Below are 16,074 nucleotides of genomic sequence, written 5' to 3'. Positions count from 1 at the left end.
ACCTCCTGCTGCTGCTGCACGGCCACCATCCCGGTCCCCAAGGGTCAGCCCTGCTCCGTGCTGTGGTGACGGCATCCTGCTCCCCAAGAGTCTGACCTGCTCCGTGACGGTGTCCTGGTCTCCAAGGGTCAGCTGTGCTCCATGGGGGGGGGGAGGGTGACGGTGTCCCCATCCCCATGGGTTGGCCCTGCTCTGTGCCAAGGTGACAGTGTCTTGTCCCCATGGGTCAGCCCTGCTCCGTGCTGGGGTGACAGCGTCCTGGTCCCCAAGAGTCAGCCTTGCTCCGTGAAGGGGGTAACAGCATCCCGGATCCCCAGGGTCAGCCCTGTTCCCTGCCGTGGTGGCGGTGTCTCGGTCCCCAAGGGTCAGCCCTGCTCCACCCCCTTTCTCAGCCAGAAATAACTGCTGTCCCGCAGCCGGACCTTGGCATCCGGGCTGGAGCCCAGCACGGGTCAGGGTGAGCGGCAGGGAGCCCCGGGGGTGCCACGGAGGGCCAGACAGGGCCACCAAGCGCTGGTGGCCACAGCTCAGCTTCAGCCTCGTCCCCGGCACAGCAGGAGAGCATCTTCTGTCCCTGGGGCATCCCCTGGCCAGGTAGGGGTGGCGAGGTCCCACACTCGGGTCAGCAGACGGGTGGGTGCACAGGGCTTGGGGGACATCCCAGCCTTGGCAGTGGGGACATCGCCACCATGGGGGGCAGGAGGTGGTCTCCCATAGGACACAGCAGGTGCCTGGAGCGGGGGGGTGGAGGGAAGGATGGGGCACAGGTCCCAGGCTCGCTGTGCGGGTGGTCAGTGTTGAACTCGGAGCTGGTCTCCAGCCGCCTCCCCGCGATGAAGCTGGAAGCTAAGGAGCCATTCAGCCCCGTAAGGGGGGACGGTGACCCCGCACCCCATCTCAGCGCTGGCTGGGCTCCCCGGGAGGGTCGGGGTTGCGGCTCCAGCACCTTTGGGGCCAGGGGCTGAAAATAGCTCTGCTGAGACAGAGGTGCTGGTGGGGGTCAGCTGGAGCCCTGGCTTGCTCGGCGGGCTCCAAGGGGGTTCAGGACATGAGGACATGGGGCAAGGACAGGGCTGGGGATGTTTTCTGTCATAAAGAAAGGCAGAGAGGAAAGACAAGAAGCAGGGGCTGACGGGAGTGCTTTGGGCATTTCCCTACATCTGTTGAAGGGAATGGAGAGTAGCGTGAGGATGATGATGGCCGGAGGAGATGCTCAGCCGAACCCTGACCTCTCCTCATGGTAAACCCGGGGCTGATGCATCTCCAGGCTCGGTGTCACCCCGGGGCTGCCTCTCTCTTCCAGCTGGGCAGGATCCGTCCCCCTCCCGCAGAGCTGCCCCAGGAGCGCGGCAGCAGGCGATGACCATCATGAAACCGGGCCCTGAAGATGGTAAGTGGGTCCGGGGGTGTCACTGGTCCCAGGGCACCGTTTTCCCCCATGCCTGGGGGCCAGACCCAGGTCTGGCTGAGGCCACTGGCCCTGCTCCCGCTTCTTGTTCCCCTCTTGCACTACAGCCCCAAGGGGTAGCAATTGCATGGGGTCCACGGAAGGGGTGGGAGAGGCTGCTTGATCCCCTGGAGCTGAGATAACTCCCAGATAATTCCCGACATGGTGGAAGCACTAATTCCTAGTGCAGCTCCCGGCACGACCGAGCCATGGGACAGGGACCCCGGCGAGGGGACACACTGTCCTGTCCTTGCGCTGGGCACGGGGGTCCCCAGTGCTGCAGCAGCCTCAGCTGTGGCTGTGCTCTCCCCCAGCCTCCCCAGTGCCCCAGCTGGACCTGGGCAAGAAGATGAGCACGCCGCAGGACCTGATGATTGAGGAGCTCTCCCTGCGGAACAACCGCGGCTCCCAGCTCTTCCAGGAACGCCAGAAGCGGATGCAGCGCTTCGTCTTCGAGTATCCCAGCGGCTACGGGAAGGTGGGTCTGTGGGTCACCCCCCCGGCTCCGAGTGGGACAGCACTTCCCTGCCTCTCGCAGCCTTTTCGGGGAAAAAATTCCTGGTGGGGCTGGGGGTCTCCCAGCAGGGCAGCTGCCCGCTATGCCAGGATGAAGGGAGAGGAGAGATGGGGTGGTGGGCTGGGCACAGAGACAGGCAAGCATCAGGTTCAGCATCCAGCAAAGAGCAGGGGTGCTGGTCCCCCTCTGCACCCAGTAACCCCTCTCCTCATCTCTCGCAGTTCCCAGGGACGGGGCCTGGTGGCTCACACCGTGCCAAGAAAGGTGACACGGAGGGAACGGCGAACGAGTGGACGGTGAGTAGGTGGAGGAAGCTCAGAGGTGCTTTCGGCAGCCTCTCGGGCCCCGAGCAGGTGGCGGGAGCTCCCCGTGCCCGCTGACTCTCTCCCCGCAGGCAGGGGAGGACGCCGGGGGCCAGCAGAGCTTCCACTCCGAGCTCCACGTGGCAGCGTCACCGCAGGGCGGCCCCCCTGAAGTGCCCAAGAAGACGGAGAAAGTCTTGCAGATGAGCAAAATCCTCAACCCCGACGCTCTGGCCCCGGGTAAATGCTGCCTACGCCCCAAAGCCAACACCGTGGTAACATCAGCAATGTGGGGCTGGAGGCAGCGAGCTGCTGCCTGCTGAGGGGTCACCCCCAAAACCATCCCCCAGAGTTTTATCTGTATAAACGTGTAACATATTTATGTGTAGATATGTAATCCTGCCCCCAGCAGCAGGTCCTCCGTGGCCACGCGAAGGCAGGGCTGTTCTCAGCCCCCTCCGGAACGTTGCCCCAGCCCGGCTGCGGCCGCAGCACCCCACGCCGTCTCTCCTCCCACACAGGGTACTCGGGCCCCCTGAAAGAAGTGCCCCCGGAGAAGTTCAACATCACCGCCATCCCCAAGGGCTACCGATCCCCGTGGCAGGAGCTCCTCGGCGACAAGGGCAACGCTGCGCACGGCGAGAACCAGCCGCCCGTGAGACCCCTTCCGTGGGACTTCAGGAGCTTCAACAGGTAACGCTGGCTGAGAAGCAGGCACCGCCAGCCTGCCCATCCCTTGGCCAAGCCCTTCAGCCTCAAGAAGCATCTGCCATCCTGCCAGGGAAGGGCAATGGTCCGTGTCCTCTTTACACACCACAGGGCAGCAGCAAGGGCTCATGTCTCTGTTTTCCTGCTCAGGAGCTCTTCCGTGGCTCCTCCGCAAAGGACCCTGCCTCCAGCAGTTCCCCAGATCCCCTCTCAGCTCCACCACTGGGCTTGCACAGCCTTAAGCAGCTTGATCTCACTGCAGAGCCTCAGGGATGACATTTGGGAGGACTAATTTTCATGCACGTGGTCCTGGAGAAGGACTCGCCCCTGTTCCCAGCCGGGCCCAGCTCTGAGCTGGGTGGAGGAATGGCACAGACACTGCCAAGTTTCTCTCCTAATTTCCTTAATGTCCCAGCAGCTGCTGGAAGCGGTGGGGGTATAAGGTTAATCTTCCCACAACGTGCTGAGAGGTCACCAGATTCCTTTCAAACACCTTCTCGAGATTGAAGTCTCCAGGCTCATTCCTGGTGGCTCAGCCTGGCAAGCTCCATGCCCTGCACCTCCAAATTACGCTGGGGTTGAGGTTGGGAGCTGAGGCCACCGAGGAAAATTCTCCTTTCTAGAAAGGTGCTTGGTGGGGATTTGGGAGATGGAGAGATGGTGACAGCAAAGCACCAGCAGCCCAACATAGAATCATGAGGACTCAGCTTTTAAGCTGAACTTGATCCCAGGGAATCTGCAAACGGAGGTCCTGGCTCTCCTCCCCGCTGAAAGCTGAGGGAGAGAAGGAGGAGGCGGTGGGGTTCACAGAAGGAACGAGAACCATGGGCAGCCATGGGCAAGCGTGGGGAAGCAAAGGGGCTGCGTTAGCTATTAATTCCCCCAGAGTTTCCTTCTCAGTTACTTGGCCATCTTGAGCTTTCCCGGAGCGGTAACATCCGAGGAGGTGCTGTAGGGGGAGAACAAGGAGCTGCTTGGCTCTTTTCTTTCACTATTTACCCATGTTCCTGCCTCAGTATTTATTTATGGACAGGGACCGAAGCAAGGGCATGTTTCTGAATAATGCTTTACCCCGTACCATTTCTCCCCTCTCACATGCTGACTTTCTATTTAAAGTCTTGAACTGTTATTTAATACAGACGGATGCTAATTTAACACCAAGCCTCCTGCCACCTCCTCTAATTCTTCACTGAGGCAGGAAGATTCAGAGAGCCAATCTGCTTTTAAATGGGCTTTTCATGATCTTCCAAGCTGTTGGCTTTTAAATCACTTCTCAGTTAATCAAAGACCAAACTGCAGAAAAACAAGCTTTTGGGAACAAGTCGGCTAGCGAAAAGCCAGCGCTCTTGCCCGAAGCTAGGTGAATCCCAGCACAGCTCACAGGGGTCGCAGGGCGAGGGCAAGTTCACCATCTCAACAGCAACTGCGTTAAAGCGGATGGATTTATTCCCAACTTTAAACATTCAGGCTGCGATGCACAGACCTTTGGCCACCTTGCTAAAGTGTGCTGCCTTAAGAAAGAGCGAAAACCAAGCTTTGAAAAGGACTGTCTTTTCCCAGAAAGCAGAAAATTACTGGAACAAATCTCTCTCATTTACCTTTCCCCCCCTTATTTCTCCTCTGTTGCAGAACAGTGCCACGTTACTCACGCTGGAGCAGCGCTTCCCAAAGCAAACATTCCCAGCTATGCCTCGTTGATAGCTCAGCCTCCATGTTCTCCTCCAAAACTAACATTCTTGGCTTTGCAGGGGCTGGCACTCTCTTCCCCGGTCCCTTTCCACATTTCTCCGTAAAGGGATGACAGCTCTTGCCCCCGCACTGCTCCTCCTGTTAGTCATAGTTCAAGAGAAGCTGTCCCAAAAGGCAGACCGGAGCCAAGGCCAAGAGAAAGACATTTGCCTGCCGTGTGCCTGCACACGTGCTAGAGCGATCAGGAGGCAGCACCGTCGGCCCTGGCCCATTGCAGAACACATTGGCTGCGGACAAGTCACTTTCTAGAGGTCAGGGAGCTTGTCACCGTCATCTGCTCTGGGTCTGCTCTGGGTCTGCCCCTTTCACGCGCAGCACACCTCCACTGCTCTTGGTGGAGCCCATCAAAAGGGACTGCGGTAAAGGTAACAACACACTTCCTCCCTCCCCTGCACAGCCACTGATGCTCAGGCACCAAACCCCCTCTCCAGGCTTGCGTGGAGGTCGGCTCTGTACAAGAGAAGCACCTCACTGGGCTAGCAGAGGCTCTAAGAGCATACTAGGAGGAAGAGGAGGGCTGTCACTTGCTACAAGCACTGCTAGATTGCTGCTGGGCTCAGAGTTAGTAACTCCAGACCTGCTTTTTCTATCGCCTTTACAGCACACACCACCTCTCCTCCTGACGTGCTATGTTCGGTCTCTCTCCTGCCGCAGGACTCCCGCCCCCTTTGACAGAGCTCTGCTCAGCGACCCGTTCTCGGTGCCTGCCATGGAGCTGGATCACCTGAGCGTTCTGGAGGTGATCTCCCACAGACCCAACTTCAACAGAGTGCCGCAAGGCTGGGCGCGCATCCTACCAGAGAGCGACGAGCTGTAGCACGCGCGTTCCCTTCCTCATCACCACGGATGCTTTTCTCGCTAGACTCCTTCGCACGGTAGGGGAGAGGGGAGTAAGTATTCTTCGTGAAAGCTAAGCTAGTGGTCTCGGGTTGTCATCTTCTTCAAGGGGATTTGAACAAGCTCAAGTCTGGGACCATTTTGAATTCCCCTCATACCAGCCATTGTCACAAGGGCGTTTAGTGCTAAGCTCACCAGCCAAGTTCTCGTCGTTAATGCAAGCAGATCCCCGTAAGCTCCCACACAAAACATCCCGTACAGCCTATCCTCTTCCCTGCCTTGTGGAAAATGGCATGACCGCCAGCTGCAACACACCGAGCTGTCTCGCTGCTTCTTCACCGACACCAAGACCAGCTCCGACAGCTGGTGCCTTTGCAGAGAAATTCCATCCTCAGGACAACTCAACATCTGTCGTTCTGGTCAGGACGGCAAGAGGAGGCGGTAACTGACAAGCAGCAGCAAAAGAAGTTACTGGAGGCATTGGCATGTTAAAAGCACTTACCTTGGGCTTGGCTGGACAACAAAAACAAATGAGGAGCTGGGAATTTGTCTGTTTACCAACACAGCGCAACCAGGATATACGGGAGAGGAACGTTGGGAGGTGGAAACTTGTGCCCCATTTTCCACAAGCTACTGGCTAGCACTTGGCAGCTGATATTTTCCCCTTCTTACTGCTATTTGCATGCCTTGCTTAGACATCCAAGCCCTTTGATTGACTCAAGCCAGATTTGCTTCATGTAGTTGGTCAACAAAGATCAGGCCCTGCCCGGACTCGCTGCACGGCAGAATTGCACCAGCCTGAAGATACCGCCAGGGTATTCTGGCAACTTCAACATCAGTGGGAAGGAAAAGCAGCGCAGCCGTGACTACAGCAAGCATGGGCTTCTCCACCAATGCGAAAATCAGCAGCGAGGATTCAACACAAACGTTTTCAGCAGTGACACACAGTGGGACACGCGGCTAACAGCAGTCTGTAGGACAGTCATCGGAACATCTGGAAAACCCTGCTAACAAAAATCTCTAACTTAATACAGGGTTTCTACAACTGCTTTTGCCAGGTTGTTAACGTTACCCTTATTTAATCTTGCAAAAGCAGGAGCATCAGGGTTAAAGTTTGTTTTTCCACCACTGTGGTTAAACAGGGCAAGTAAATTTTGTGGTAAAAATGCAGTTAGCAGCTGCCTCACTTGTGAAGTGCAGTTGTAATGCTGTGCAGACAGATGAGCAGAGCAAAGACCACACAGGGATTCTGCTGCCACAACACACCATTCGTGCGGGAAACTTTCAATGCTCTGTTCTTCCTACAGAAGCAGGAGGGGACAAGTGGAAATTAAAAGGTCAATTCCTTAAACATTTAGAATTTATGATGTCCAACTGCTGCCCTGCTCAAAACCCATCTCTCTCCTCTTCGTCCACCAGCTGAAGAACCTGTGTACACCTGGGGACCTGGCTGGAAATAATAAATACATTGCGATAATGCAAAGTCTGTTTGCATCGAGATCTGTCTGCACAGCGCTCGCTGGCCTTGACTGCAGATTCGGGTCCAGAGCAGCAGCAAACACTGCAACCCTCCCCAGTCCCCCTGCAGGCCTCTGCCCGTCCTCCACCACGGCCCTGGGATGGTTCTTGCCCGACAAAAACGAAACTCATTAGCTGCGCCTAAAGCCCAGCTTTCTCCAGAGGAAGCCAGCCTGGCTGCCAGCAGCACCCAACAGCACCCATGGCATCGTACAGGACAGCACGCAAAACTAACAGTGGACCCACTGTCCTTGCCCACTCTGCACCTTGGCTTCGGCAGCAGCCAAATAACATCAGACAAAGTCCTCAGATGCCGTGCGCCAGGAAGCAGGGTCTAAGCAGAGTTGAAAAATTCAAGTATTTTAATGTTTGTTTTTTTTTTTTAAACAAGCAAATGAGGCTTCAGAACAGGTTCCATCATGTTTTGCTTTACAGAAAGATGTCCACAGATCCATTATATGAAAGCAGCTGACATACAAATAAACTTAAAATCCTCCAGCCTTGTGTACATACATCTTCTTCAACAGCAGGCTCCACGCAGGACACAGATCAAATATCATCGGTGGAGCACAGAAAGAAACGTTTCCTGTCTTATCAAAGGAGGACAAAGTGGAATCCATCTCACAGTTTAAGAGGAGGCTGTATCCACAGGCCTCAAAAGCCCCAGTCATGCTCCACATATACCGACAGGCTGGCAGCTGCACCGAGTCCTCCCCCTGCAGCTGTCAGCAATGCAAGCCCAGCCTCCGGGGGCCACCAAGGGGGCCTTCACCAGCCTAAAACGGGCAACTGCTGACCAGTCACTCCACGTCGCTCCTGCTCGCGTGACCTAACGCTTATCTTGCTCAGGATGTGCAGGATTAGAAGTGAAGCATCAAAAAAGGTTTTGCTTTTTGCTTTTTTTTTTTTCTCCCCTACAGCAAAAAGTCAGGAAAAAGGAGGGAGGAAAATTACGTGGCGATAGTAAAGCAAGGCCATGAGTTTGGCACATCTGATAAGCTTGTTTTTCAGCTCTTATTCAGTCCTGGTTTAAGACCTCATTAAAATAATAAGTCATTAGTTACCTGATAGAGAGAAGAGTCTCTGGTTACATTTAAATTAGTCCATAGTGTTCAGACTGAGAATATCAAGTGGGCTTGAAAAGGGTTTGGTTTTGTTTTTCCAGAAGTTTATTTCAAAAGTGTGCGAACGGGATACATGGACAGCACTGTAATTCCGGTACACCTGATCCACAGCCCCCCGACAGCCCTTCTGTCTGCCCCCCACCCCCCAACCCCACCACTAAATGAAAGATCTGGGACGTATCAATGATCTCGTTACCTAGCGGAGACACGGAGCTCAGCTTGCCCAGTGTCTGCAAGCAGGGAAATAAGGCTTCTCTAGCTCACCCACAGCTCAACATACGGCGCTACCATGGTAACTAGAAAATAAAATTTACTGAAACGATGAGGGTGTCACGACGTGCTAGGGGCTGCTGTGCTTTCCGGCGTGGGCACCCATCCTCTGGGGATCTTGGGACGGGTAGTGAATGGGACCTGGGGCTCTCATGAAGGGAGGCGGGGGCCCCATGGCATGGAACATGTGTGGTCCGAAACCTGCAGAAACAAAAGTTGTTGGGTTCAGACAAAGACACAGAGCAATGAATGCAGGTGCACTACTGCTTGAAACTGCCAACAGAAAAACAGCTGGTTTACAGCTGTGCCTTAGAAAGGTGCACGTCTCACACGATTCCTCAAATCCCCCAACGCCTTCCCCTCTTTCCAGTATAACTGGGGACAATCCTTACCCAACACACATTCTTACCCGCAGATAAAACTGGTGGGGGGACTGGACAGGTGGCTGCAATGCCAATCTAAACACTTTCTACTCAAGTGCAAACACATCCACAAGAGTCTGGCATCCCATAAAGAAAGGGGTCTCTGGATAGATACACACACACAGCCAAACACGGGCTGGCATTCAACCAGCCGCAGAATCACCCTTTGAAGTTCAGGTTGATGTGGCATTTACACAGCCAGCAAAAGCACTGAGTAGGTCTCGGTACCAGTAACAGGGATCTCTGACGTGCCTGAGAATTTGCAAGTGAATACATACCACAGCTCAGTTTAATTAAACTGTGCTGACAGCTCATTTTAGATCATCGGTTTACATTGCACGATCAGGGATGAGTAAAATCAACTTGAGGCACGCATCAGTTCTACAGCACAGCCAAGCAAGGAGATTGTCTAACACCAAGTTAGACACCTCCACTTGAAGGGAAACAGAAGTACCTGGGGGTGGTGGTGGAGCAATGCCGGGAGGAGGTGGCAAGGCAATGTTAACCACGGCTGGAGGGCCACTTGGAGGTAGGTTGAAGTAATTTGCAGAAGCCTCCTCTTCGGCAGCGGGAGGAGGGGGGAGAGCTGCAGAAAAAAACACACGACAGTTATAGAAAAATCTCTCAGCCAAGAAACACAGAGGCATCTGCCTTTGGAGAGGAGGCACAATCACTTCTTCCACAAGGGCAAACCGCTGCTACTATTGCACACCTGAACCGGAGCGAGAAGCAGGACAGCACTGACACCCCAGTAGAGTCACCATTTCCCTTCACCCAAAACCAGCTTTGCTTTTTCCATCATACAACACTCAGTGGATTAGGAAGACACTAACCAAGCCTTGAAAAGCATGCGTTGCCAGTATCTCAGACCTATTAGTTCAGCTTTAACTTTTCACTCATCACATAAAGAACTCTCTTTTCATCAACGATTTGCTTCTAGACAAAAAGCTCACCTCCCATCCCCGCTGGATCTGCTGCAAACCCACTGTAACCGCCTGCTCTGGGCTCACCAGTGCCTCCACCGTCCTGACTCCTGCTCCTGCTCTCAGCAGTTTAACACCAGCCTCTCTCATGGAAGCAGGTAAGCATTAAGTGTTTCAGAGATCAGAACAACTTTCTTACCTCCGGGAAGTCCTGGAACTGGCTCCAGCTTTATCCCGGATTCTGTAGTACCTTCCTTGTCCTTTTCTTTCCCTCTTGCTGCCTGGGACCTAAAACACGACAAAAGTTTGAGGACAGGGATGAAAAAGAGCAGCATAAGCAGATATTCACACCACAGTAATCTCACGTGAGCCAATCTAGATCCATTGCTTCAGACCAAAGATCAAAGACGAAAAATTCACAGAATGGTACAACGTGTGCAAACAGTGTCTGCGATAGCTGGATCAGAAACAAAACTACAGAAACTCATCCACAATCCTCAAACAGGAAACCGCTTACATAACTTGTGTTATTGGTGTAATCTCCAATCCAGACCCCACTGCTGAAAGAAAACCAAACTGTAAGAGGATCCCAACTATTTACCAGCTCAGTATCTACTCCAACCCAATATCCAATCCTGCTCATCAAGACTGTATAAACTGAATGAAGAACCTTGTGGCAGCACCCGCAAGGCTTCCTCCTCCCGCACTCACCTTCCCCATTTGACATTGAGCCTGCGACCGTTGACAATGAGTTTGTTGAAGGATTTCTCAGCAGCCACTTCTGCAGCTTGTCGGGTGGCAAACTGGATGAAAGCACACTGTTGCCTCTGCACTACGGTTATTGTCCGAATCTCCCCGAACTGGTAGAAGTGATTTCTGTGTGGGGGAGGAAAAAAAAAAAAAAAAAAAAAAAAAAATCATGAAACCCCACTCCTCCTAGCCACAGAGTAGTAGTATCTCACCATGTGCTGAAATAGATACGCTCAGATCCTCTCTTCTCCATCACCAGTTCAAACTAACCATTAGCAATCAAGCCTCTTGCCCCACTGTGCAATTACGGAGCAATAAAAACTCTGCAGCAGCTTTTCTCAGCAGCTAGCTAGAGAGGCTATGGGAATTTCTTGTAAAAAGCGTAACACAGTATCCCCAACAGCTCAGAAGGATGACTCATCTTTGAAGAGAAATTTTAATCAAAGCACTTGAAATGTGTCTGATTTATCTGCTGGAGAGGAGCGTCAGCTTGTTGGCACTCCTCTGCACTTGCCCACCAACCAGTTCCCATTAAGGAAAACTGAAAATCAGATTTCTTTTTTTTTTCCCCAAGAGAGATTTCCTCACTTGAAGACAAGCAGTAATCAAAGCATCAAATAGAAAGGTAAGGGCAAGACAAATTCACCAACACACCTGAGATCCGATTCAGAGATAGTATCTCCAAGCCCGCCAACATAGAGTGTAGTAATAGTCTTGTCATCAGGGGGGTCTAGACGAGGCATGGTTGACGCTCGCTTCAGAAGTTTATCAGCCACAGGATCGTTAATTCCATAGTAACGATCTTTGATGTTCTGATCAGCCAGAGGATCATCTGGATCTGTAGGTTTCTCATGTCTAAGGTTCAGCAAACAAAGCATTTCATTCATAACACCAGTTACAGCTGCATCAAATTAAAACCAGTAAAACTGCTACCTTCCCTTCTAAAGGCTTCTGGTCACTGATATAAAATCACAGAATGGTCTGGGTTGGAAGGGACCTTTAAAGCCCACCCAGCCCAACCCCCCTGCAAGGAGCAGGGACATCTCCAACCAGATCAGGTTGCTCAGAGCCCAAATCCAATCTGGCCTTAAATGTTTTCAGGGATGGGGCATCCACCGCCTCTCTGGGCAATCTGTGCCAGTGTTCACATAAACATGCCAAAGCGGAGAAAAAAAGCCCAGAGAACTTAAATTGCAGGCAGGACTGCCTCGATCCCGAATGAATGGCACTTCTAAGAGCTGAGCATTCAGCACTACAGAATACAAGAGCCAGATTTCAAATGGCCTCTTGTTCAAATACAAAGATCTCTGACTGAGGGGACTGACGCCATGAGGGGAAAAAATGAACTATGCAAAAGAAGAGCTGCAGTCACTGCTTCAGCAAAGCACTACAGGGCCACGCAGCTAATTCCTCACAAACGAACTTGCCGCAACAAAGATTCATTCACTGTCGCTGCGTGCCAGCCGACTGCGAGTTTCACACTGATCCCGAACACAGTGTTGCGCCTTCTGCCCACTGCAGCATTTCCTGTTCTTCGAACCCTAAGGGGAGCTGTATCTGACCGCGGTGAACAGATTAACTGCTTAAGCTGTGTCTGTACCTGTAGGGACACTCTTCTCCTCTCTTGCATTCTCCTTTTACCCAGAAGGAACAGATGTGAGGACGGTTACGCTTATAGTAAGGAGTGGTCCGAGCCAGCTTCAGCAGCATGTCGCTGGTAGAAGTAGCTTTTCCTAGTGCACCAACTGGTCTAGTGCCATCGGAATTGGATATCTAAACAGCAGTTAAAAGGAAAGTGACGAGATTTTTAGCTTCATTGAAAACTAATGCACAGATTCAGAGCAAGCAGATTATTTTAAGAAGCTGAGTCATTCCTTTTATGAAAAGTGAATTTGGCCCCTTTCCTCCCCTACACAAACCCAGACACGCAGAGCGTGACTGTAGCTACGCTTCCGTACCTCTCGCTCCATGTTCTGGGTGTAGTACTCTTTATTGACATCAGACTTCGGCATTTCATCCTTAAGGGAGAGTCCTGCATCCCGGACTTGAATAGGCAAACCTAGAATGAAACAAAACAAAAACCCCAACAAATCCGTATGCAGCGCAAGCTGAAAGAGCAGAAATAGTAACTGCAATCTGCATTGGCCAGAGATAACTCATGTGCTGCTCATGTATACCACGCTGCCCCTGACCTCAGAAAAGATGTGATTATCAAGATTTGTTCTTCTCAAACACTGTTCAGAAACAACCGTGTTAAATGCCTGCACACATTTAAAGACATTTAACCAACTTTCATTTCAGAGGCAAGTCAACCAGCTTCTTCTCTTAGTTTACATTTTTTGGTACGCACCATATTCCAAGTCAAGCAGACAGGTTTGACAGACATTCTTCAGCTTGCTGCACGTCTGGCATACTTCCGTTTTCTTGAAACGCATACGAACACCGGGGCACCAGCGGAATACTGTGAAAGGCCTGGCACAAATCTGAGAGACAGGAAGTCGACACTTGTATCTCTGTCACACAGCAATGAAGTTATCATCCTGGGTCTGGCATGGAAACTTAAAGTCCAAACACATCTAATCTCTTTAAGCCATAAATACAACTTCTTCAGCGCTAAGATTCTGACTTCAAAAAATATTTGTTTCTATTTGGTGCCTTACTTTGACAGGAGAAAGTTTTAGGAAGGTTTTTTTCTTTGTTGTTTTTTTTTTTTATTTTATTACAATAACATGAATGCTGAAAGCAGACCTACTCAAAGGAAAAATAAATTCTCCTTCACTCCAGGTGATGTCAGTATAGAGCTACTAGAGATAAATTACCCATTATGCGTAAGTCAGTCACCAGCACAGCCGCAAGCCCAGGGAGCGGTTATGAGACTTTTGGTCCAGAAGACAACTACTGCTCTCTACCTCACCCAGCGGAATGGCGCACCTGCTTCTGCTGCAATCTTCCCTTGAGGAAGGGAAGATTTTAACACATACCTTCTCCCTACCTCAAATGACAACTAATAAAAAGGGCAAAAAACCTCTTTAATTTCCCTCCGTCAAGACACCACTAAGTATGTCGTGCTCTGTCAGAAATAGATGTCAGCTAACACAAATCACCACCTAGCCGAGAATAACACGTTCATGGCAAAACCCAAACTCTGGTGACTGACCACCTGCAAGTTTGTTCTTACTTCTAAGAGAAAACACGAGATCATTTAAAGCACTGAAATACCTTCAAATACAGTACAAAATTAGTAAAACCTAATTCTGATAAACATGAGCAAATCCTGAGTCTGTCTGGACAGTCTTCGGCGATACAAATAATTGCACTATTTTAAGATCAATCAACTTTGTCTAACAGAATGCACAGTAGACTGACCTAAAAATTTACGCAGTTACATAAACACTTTAATTGTTAACACAGACAAGCACTTTTCTGAATCCAACAGGATTTTTTTAACGTTAAAATTTAATATTCCTAGACATGCACCAATTTAGATGTTGGTTCTTCAAAAGAAAACAGACGTACCTTGCATTCTTTTCCATATTTTTCTTTGGTCTGAAATATATATATAAAAAAAAAAAACAAACAGTACAAGAAGATATGAAATATCATTAATTCAACATAAAACATATAATTGATGTTACAGCACAGTGGGTTTTTCCCAATTATGCTGCATTTAGACTCACCCACCCCTACGTTTTGGGCTTACACCTTGGCAGGTCAACAGGACAAAAAAGTCCTAGAAAACTATCAATCTATTTTTGTTTAAGAAACATTCATTCAAAACACTCTGTTGTAATTCTCACCTCAGGTACTGATGAAAGGCGAGAATGAAATGGAATATTAATAGCTATTTTTAAGCAAACCTGACGCTACATGAAGTAAGTCCATGAAAATAAGCATGTTTTGAAATGCGTACCTATCCTGGGTTATGCTTCACAGAAATACATAACGTAATGCAGCGTACTGGGTTATGTTTTACAAAAATATCAGTCTCTCTCAGCAAACTTGGTGGAACGGAAATGTGAAGGAAAGGCAATCTAATTGTGAGTCATACGCAACCAGACTGCACACACAGAAAAGCAATCTAAGAAGACACCAAGGTAAACAAACAAACAGTTTAAATTACCATCAGCCAGCCTTCATGAGACAGTTTTAACTTATTTTCACAGCTGCATATCCTGCACATTTTAGAAACCGTGCTAAGCTATTTAATATTTCAGCAGCTCACTGTTTTCTATGTTGCATCATTTACCAGTACCAAAGCTTTGTTTTCTAACGTTTCCTGTGCTCTAGACATTAGACTATATCTCCTTGCTCTCCTTTTTGACTGATTTATTCTTAAGTCACATACCTAATGCCATGACATCACATACCAACAACGTCCGGAACCAAATCCTGCTGTGCAGAATCAACTAATTAGGAGTCCACCTTGGCATCCTCCTGTAGCCAGGCTTATTTTAGCCCCCAAAACCCAGCACTTACAGGGCCAACACAGAGGAAAGGACTGCACCGTCAAGCAGGCACATACCATTCGAATGTATGGGTTTTCTCCAAGACATGTCTGGCACAGAATAGGGAAGTCCTGAATCGAGCAAGAAGAAAGAAAATCAGGAATTTGCAATAAATTTTCTCGTCACAGCAGCATCCAAATCACACTCTGAACTAACGCGACAGAGGCAAACTCATCAGACCGTTTGAAAGATGCATAAAGATTCATTTAGAAAGAGTCACTGCGAGGGCTGCGAGCCACGACCCACGGTCCACATCATGAACGAGCCACGACCTGCTGGCTACGCCAGTCTGAAGTAAAACTTAGAACAACAACAAAAAAAATAAAAAGCATATTCTTGAGATCTTAGCTCTTCAGCGACCAGACTGCAGCCGAGGACACCACCCCCCGCCATCCCTCAGCACCTATTGTTTGCACCGGGCCCGCTCAGGAGAGGCCTCAGCTCGAAAGAACGCGGCCGTGGGCGCAGGCCGGGCCCAGCTCAGCCCCCCCCCGCTACCGGACACCCCAAACCCCGGTGGGGAGCGCTCCCTGCCCGTACGGAGGGCCCGGGTGACCGCGGCAGCCCCTTCCCGGCCGGGGGGAGGAGGGGGGGAGGCCCAGGGAGGCTGCTCCCCGCGCCGCCCCCCGCCACCCCCGGTAGCGGAGGGCCCCGCCGGCCAAGGCCCGCCCAGCCAGGCTCACCGCGTCCTCCCAGTTCTGCCGGTTGTAGGTGTTGGAGCCCAGCGATGTGGACATGGCGGCGGGACCCGCTCTCCGCTCCCCTCAGCCGCCGGAAGGCCCCGCACCGCCCCTCCCCGCCCCGATCCCGGCGGGCGGCGGGAGCCGGAAGTGACACCGCTTCCGCCAGCGACGCGCCGGGGAGGGGGAGAGCGAGACGAGGCGGTGAGGGCAGCAGAGCGTCGCGGGGGCGGGGGGCGCTCTAGGCAACGCGAACCATAGAGCTCAGCCCACGGGGCGGGAAGGGGCTGGGCGGGCGGAACCACTCGGAACCGGGGGAGGG

General features: G+C 51.4%; 2 protein-coding genes across 2 annotated transcripts; one reads left to right on the top strand and one right to left on the bottom strand.

Moving 5' to 3' along the window:
• The first annotated feature begins 463 nt into the window (after positions 1-463).
• Positions 464-8,146, top strand: MYOZ3 (myozenin 3). The gene is made up of 7 exons (XM_086759037.1): positions 464-594; positions 1,304-1,390; positions 1,762-1,925; positions 2,186-2,260; positions 2,359-2,506; positions 2,788-2,959; positions 5,378-8,146. The coding sequence occupies exons 2-7, from the start codon at positions 1,360-1,362 to the stop codon at positions 5,538-5,540; spliced, it is 753 nt and encodes a 250-aa protein (XP_086615163.1). The 5' UTR covers positions 464-594; positions 1,304-1,359; the 3' UTR covers positions 5,541-8,146.
• On the bottom strand, positions 7,423-15,892 carry RBM22 (RNA binding motif protein 22). The gene is made up of 11 exons (XM_086759036.1): positions 15,756-15,892; positions 15,090-15,143; positions 14,084-14,113; positions 12,918-13,050; positions 12,526-12,626; positions 12,168-12,340; positions 11,222-11,422; positions 10,529-10,693; positions 10,017-10,105; positions 9,349-9,480; positions 7,423-8,673 (listed from the first exon to the last, which is right to left on the bottom strand). Exons 1-11 carry the CDS (start codon positions 15,807-15,809, stop codon positions 8,543-8,545), a joined length of 1,263 nt encoding a protein of 420 aa, XP_086615162.1. The 5' UTR covers positions 15,810-15,892; the 3' UTR covers positions 7,423-8,542.
• Positions 15,893-16,074: the final 182 nt, after the last annotated feature.

Source organism: Chlamydotis macqueenii, chromosome 14 (genome assembly GCF_036417535.1).
Source record: "Chlamydotis macqueenii isolate bChlMac1 chromosome 14, bChlMac1.mat, whole genome shotgun sequence".
NCBI lineage: Eukaryota > Metazoa > Chordata > Aves > Otidiformes > Otididae > Chlamydotis > Chlamydotis macqueenii.
The sequence above is the reverse complement of the archived record's forward strand: the minus strand, read 5'-3'. Positions and strand labels throughout refer to the sequence as shown.

Bases quoted from the DNA above. Each gene is read 5' to 3' on its own strand.
- MYOZ3 (XM_086759037.1), top strand. From the start codon at position 1,360: ATGACCATCATGAAACCGGGCCCTGAAGATG. The intron at 2,261-2,358 runs GTGAGTAGGTGG...CTCTCCCCGCAG, and splicing joins GAACGGCGAACGAGTGGACG to GCAGGGGAGGACGCCGGGGG. The intron at 2,507-2,787 runs GTAAATGCTGCC...CCTCCCACACAG, and splicing joins CCCCGACGCTCTGGCCCCGG to GGTACTCGGGCCCCCTGAAA.
- RBM22 (XM_086759036.1), bottom strand. From the start codon at position 15,809: ATGTCCACATCGCTGGGCTCCAACACCTACAACCGGCAGAACTGGGAG. The intron at 10,694-11,221 runs GTGTGTTGGTGA...TCCCCCACACAG, and splicing joins ATCTCTGAATCGGATCTCAG to AAATCACTTCTACCAGTTCG. The intron at 10,106-10,528 runs GTGAGTGCGGGA...GTCGTGTTTTAG, and splicing joins CTCAATGTCAAATGGGGAAG to GTCCCAGGCAGCAAGAGGGA.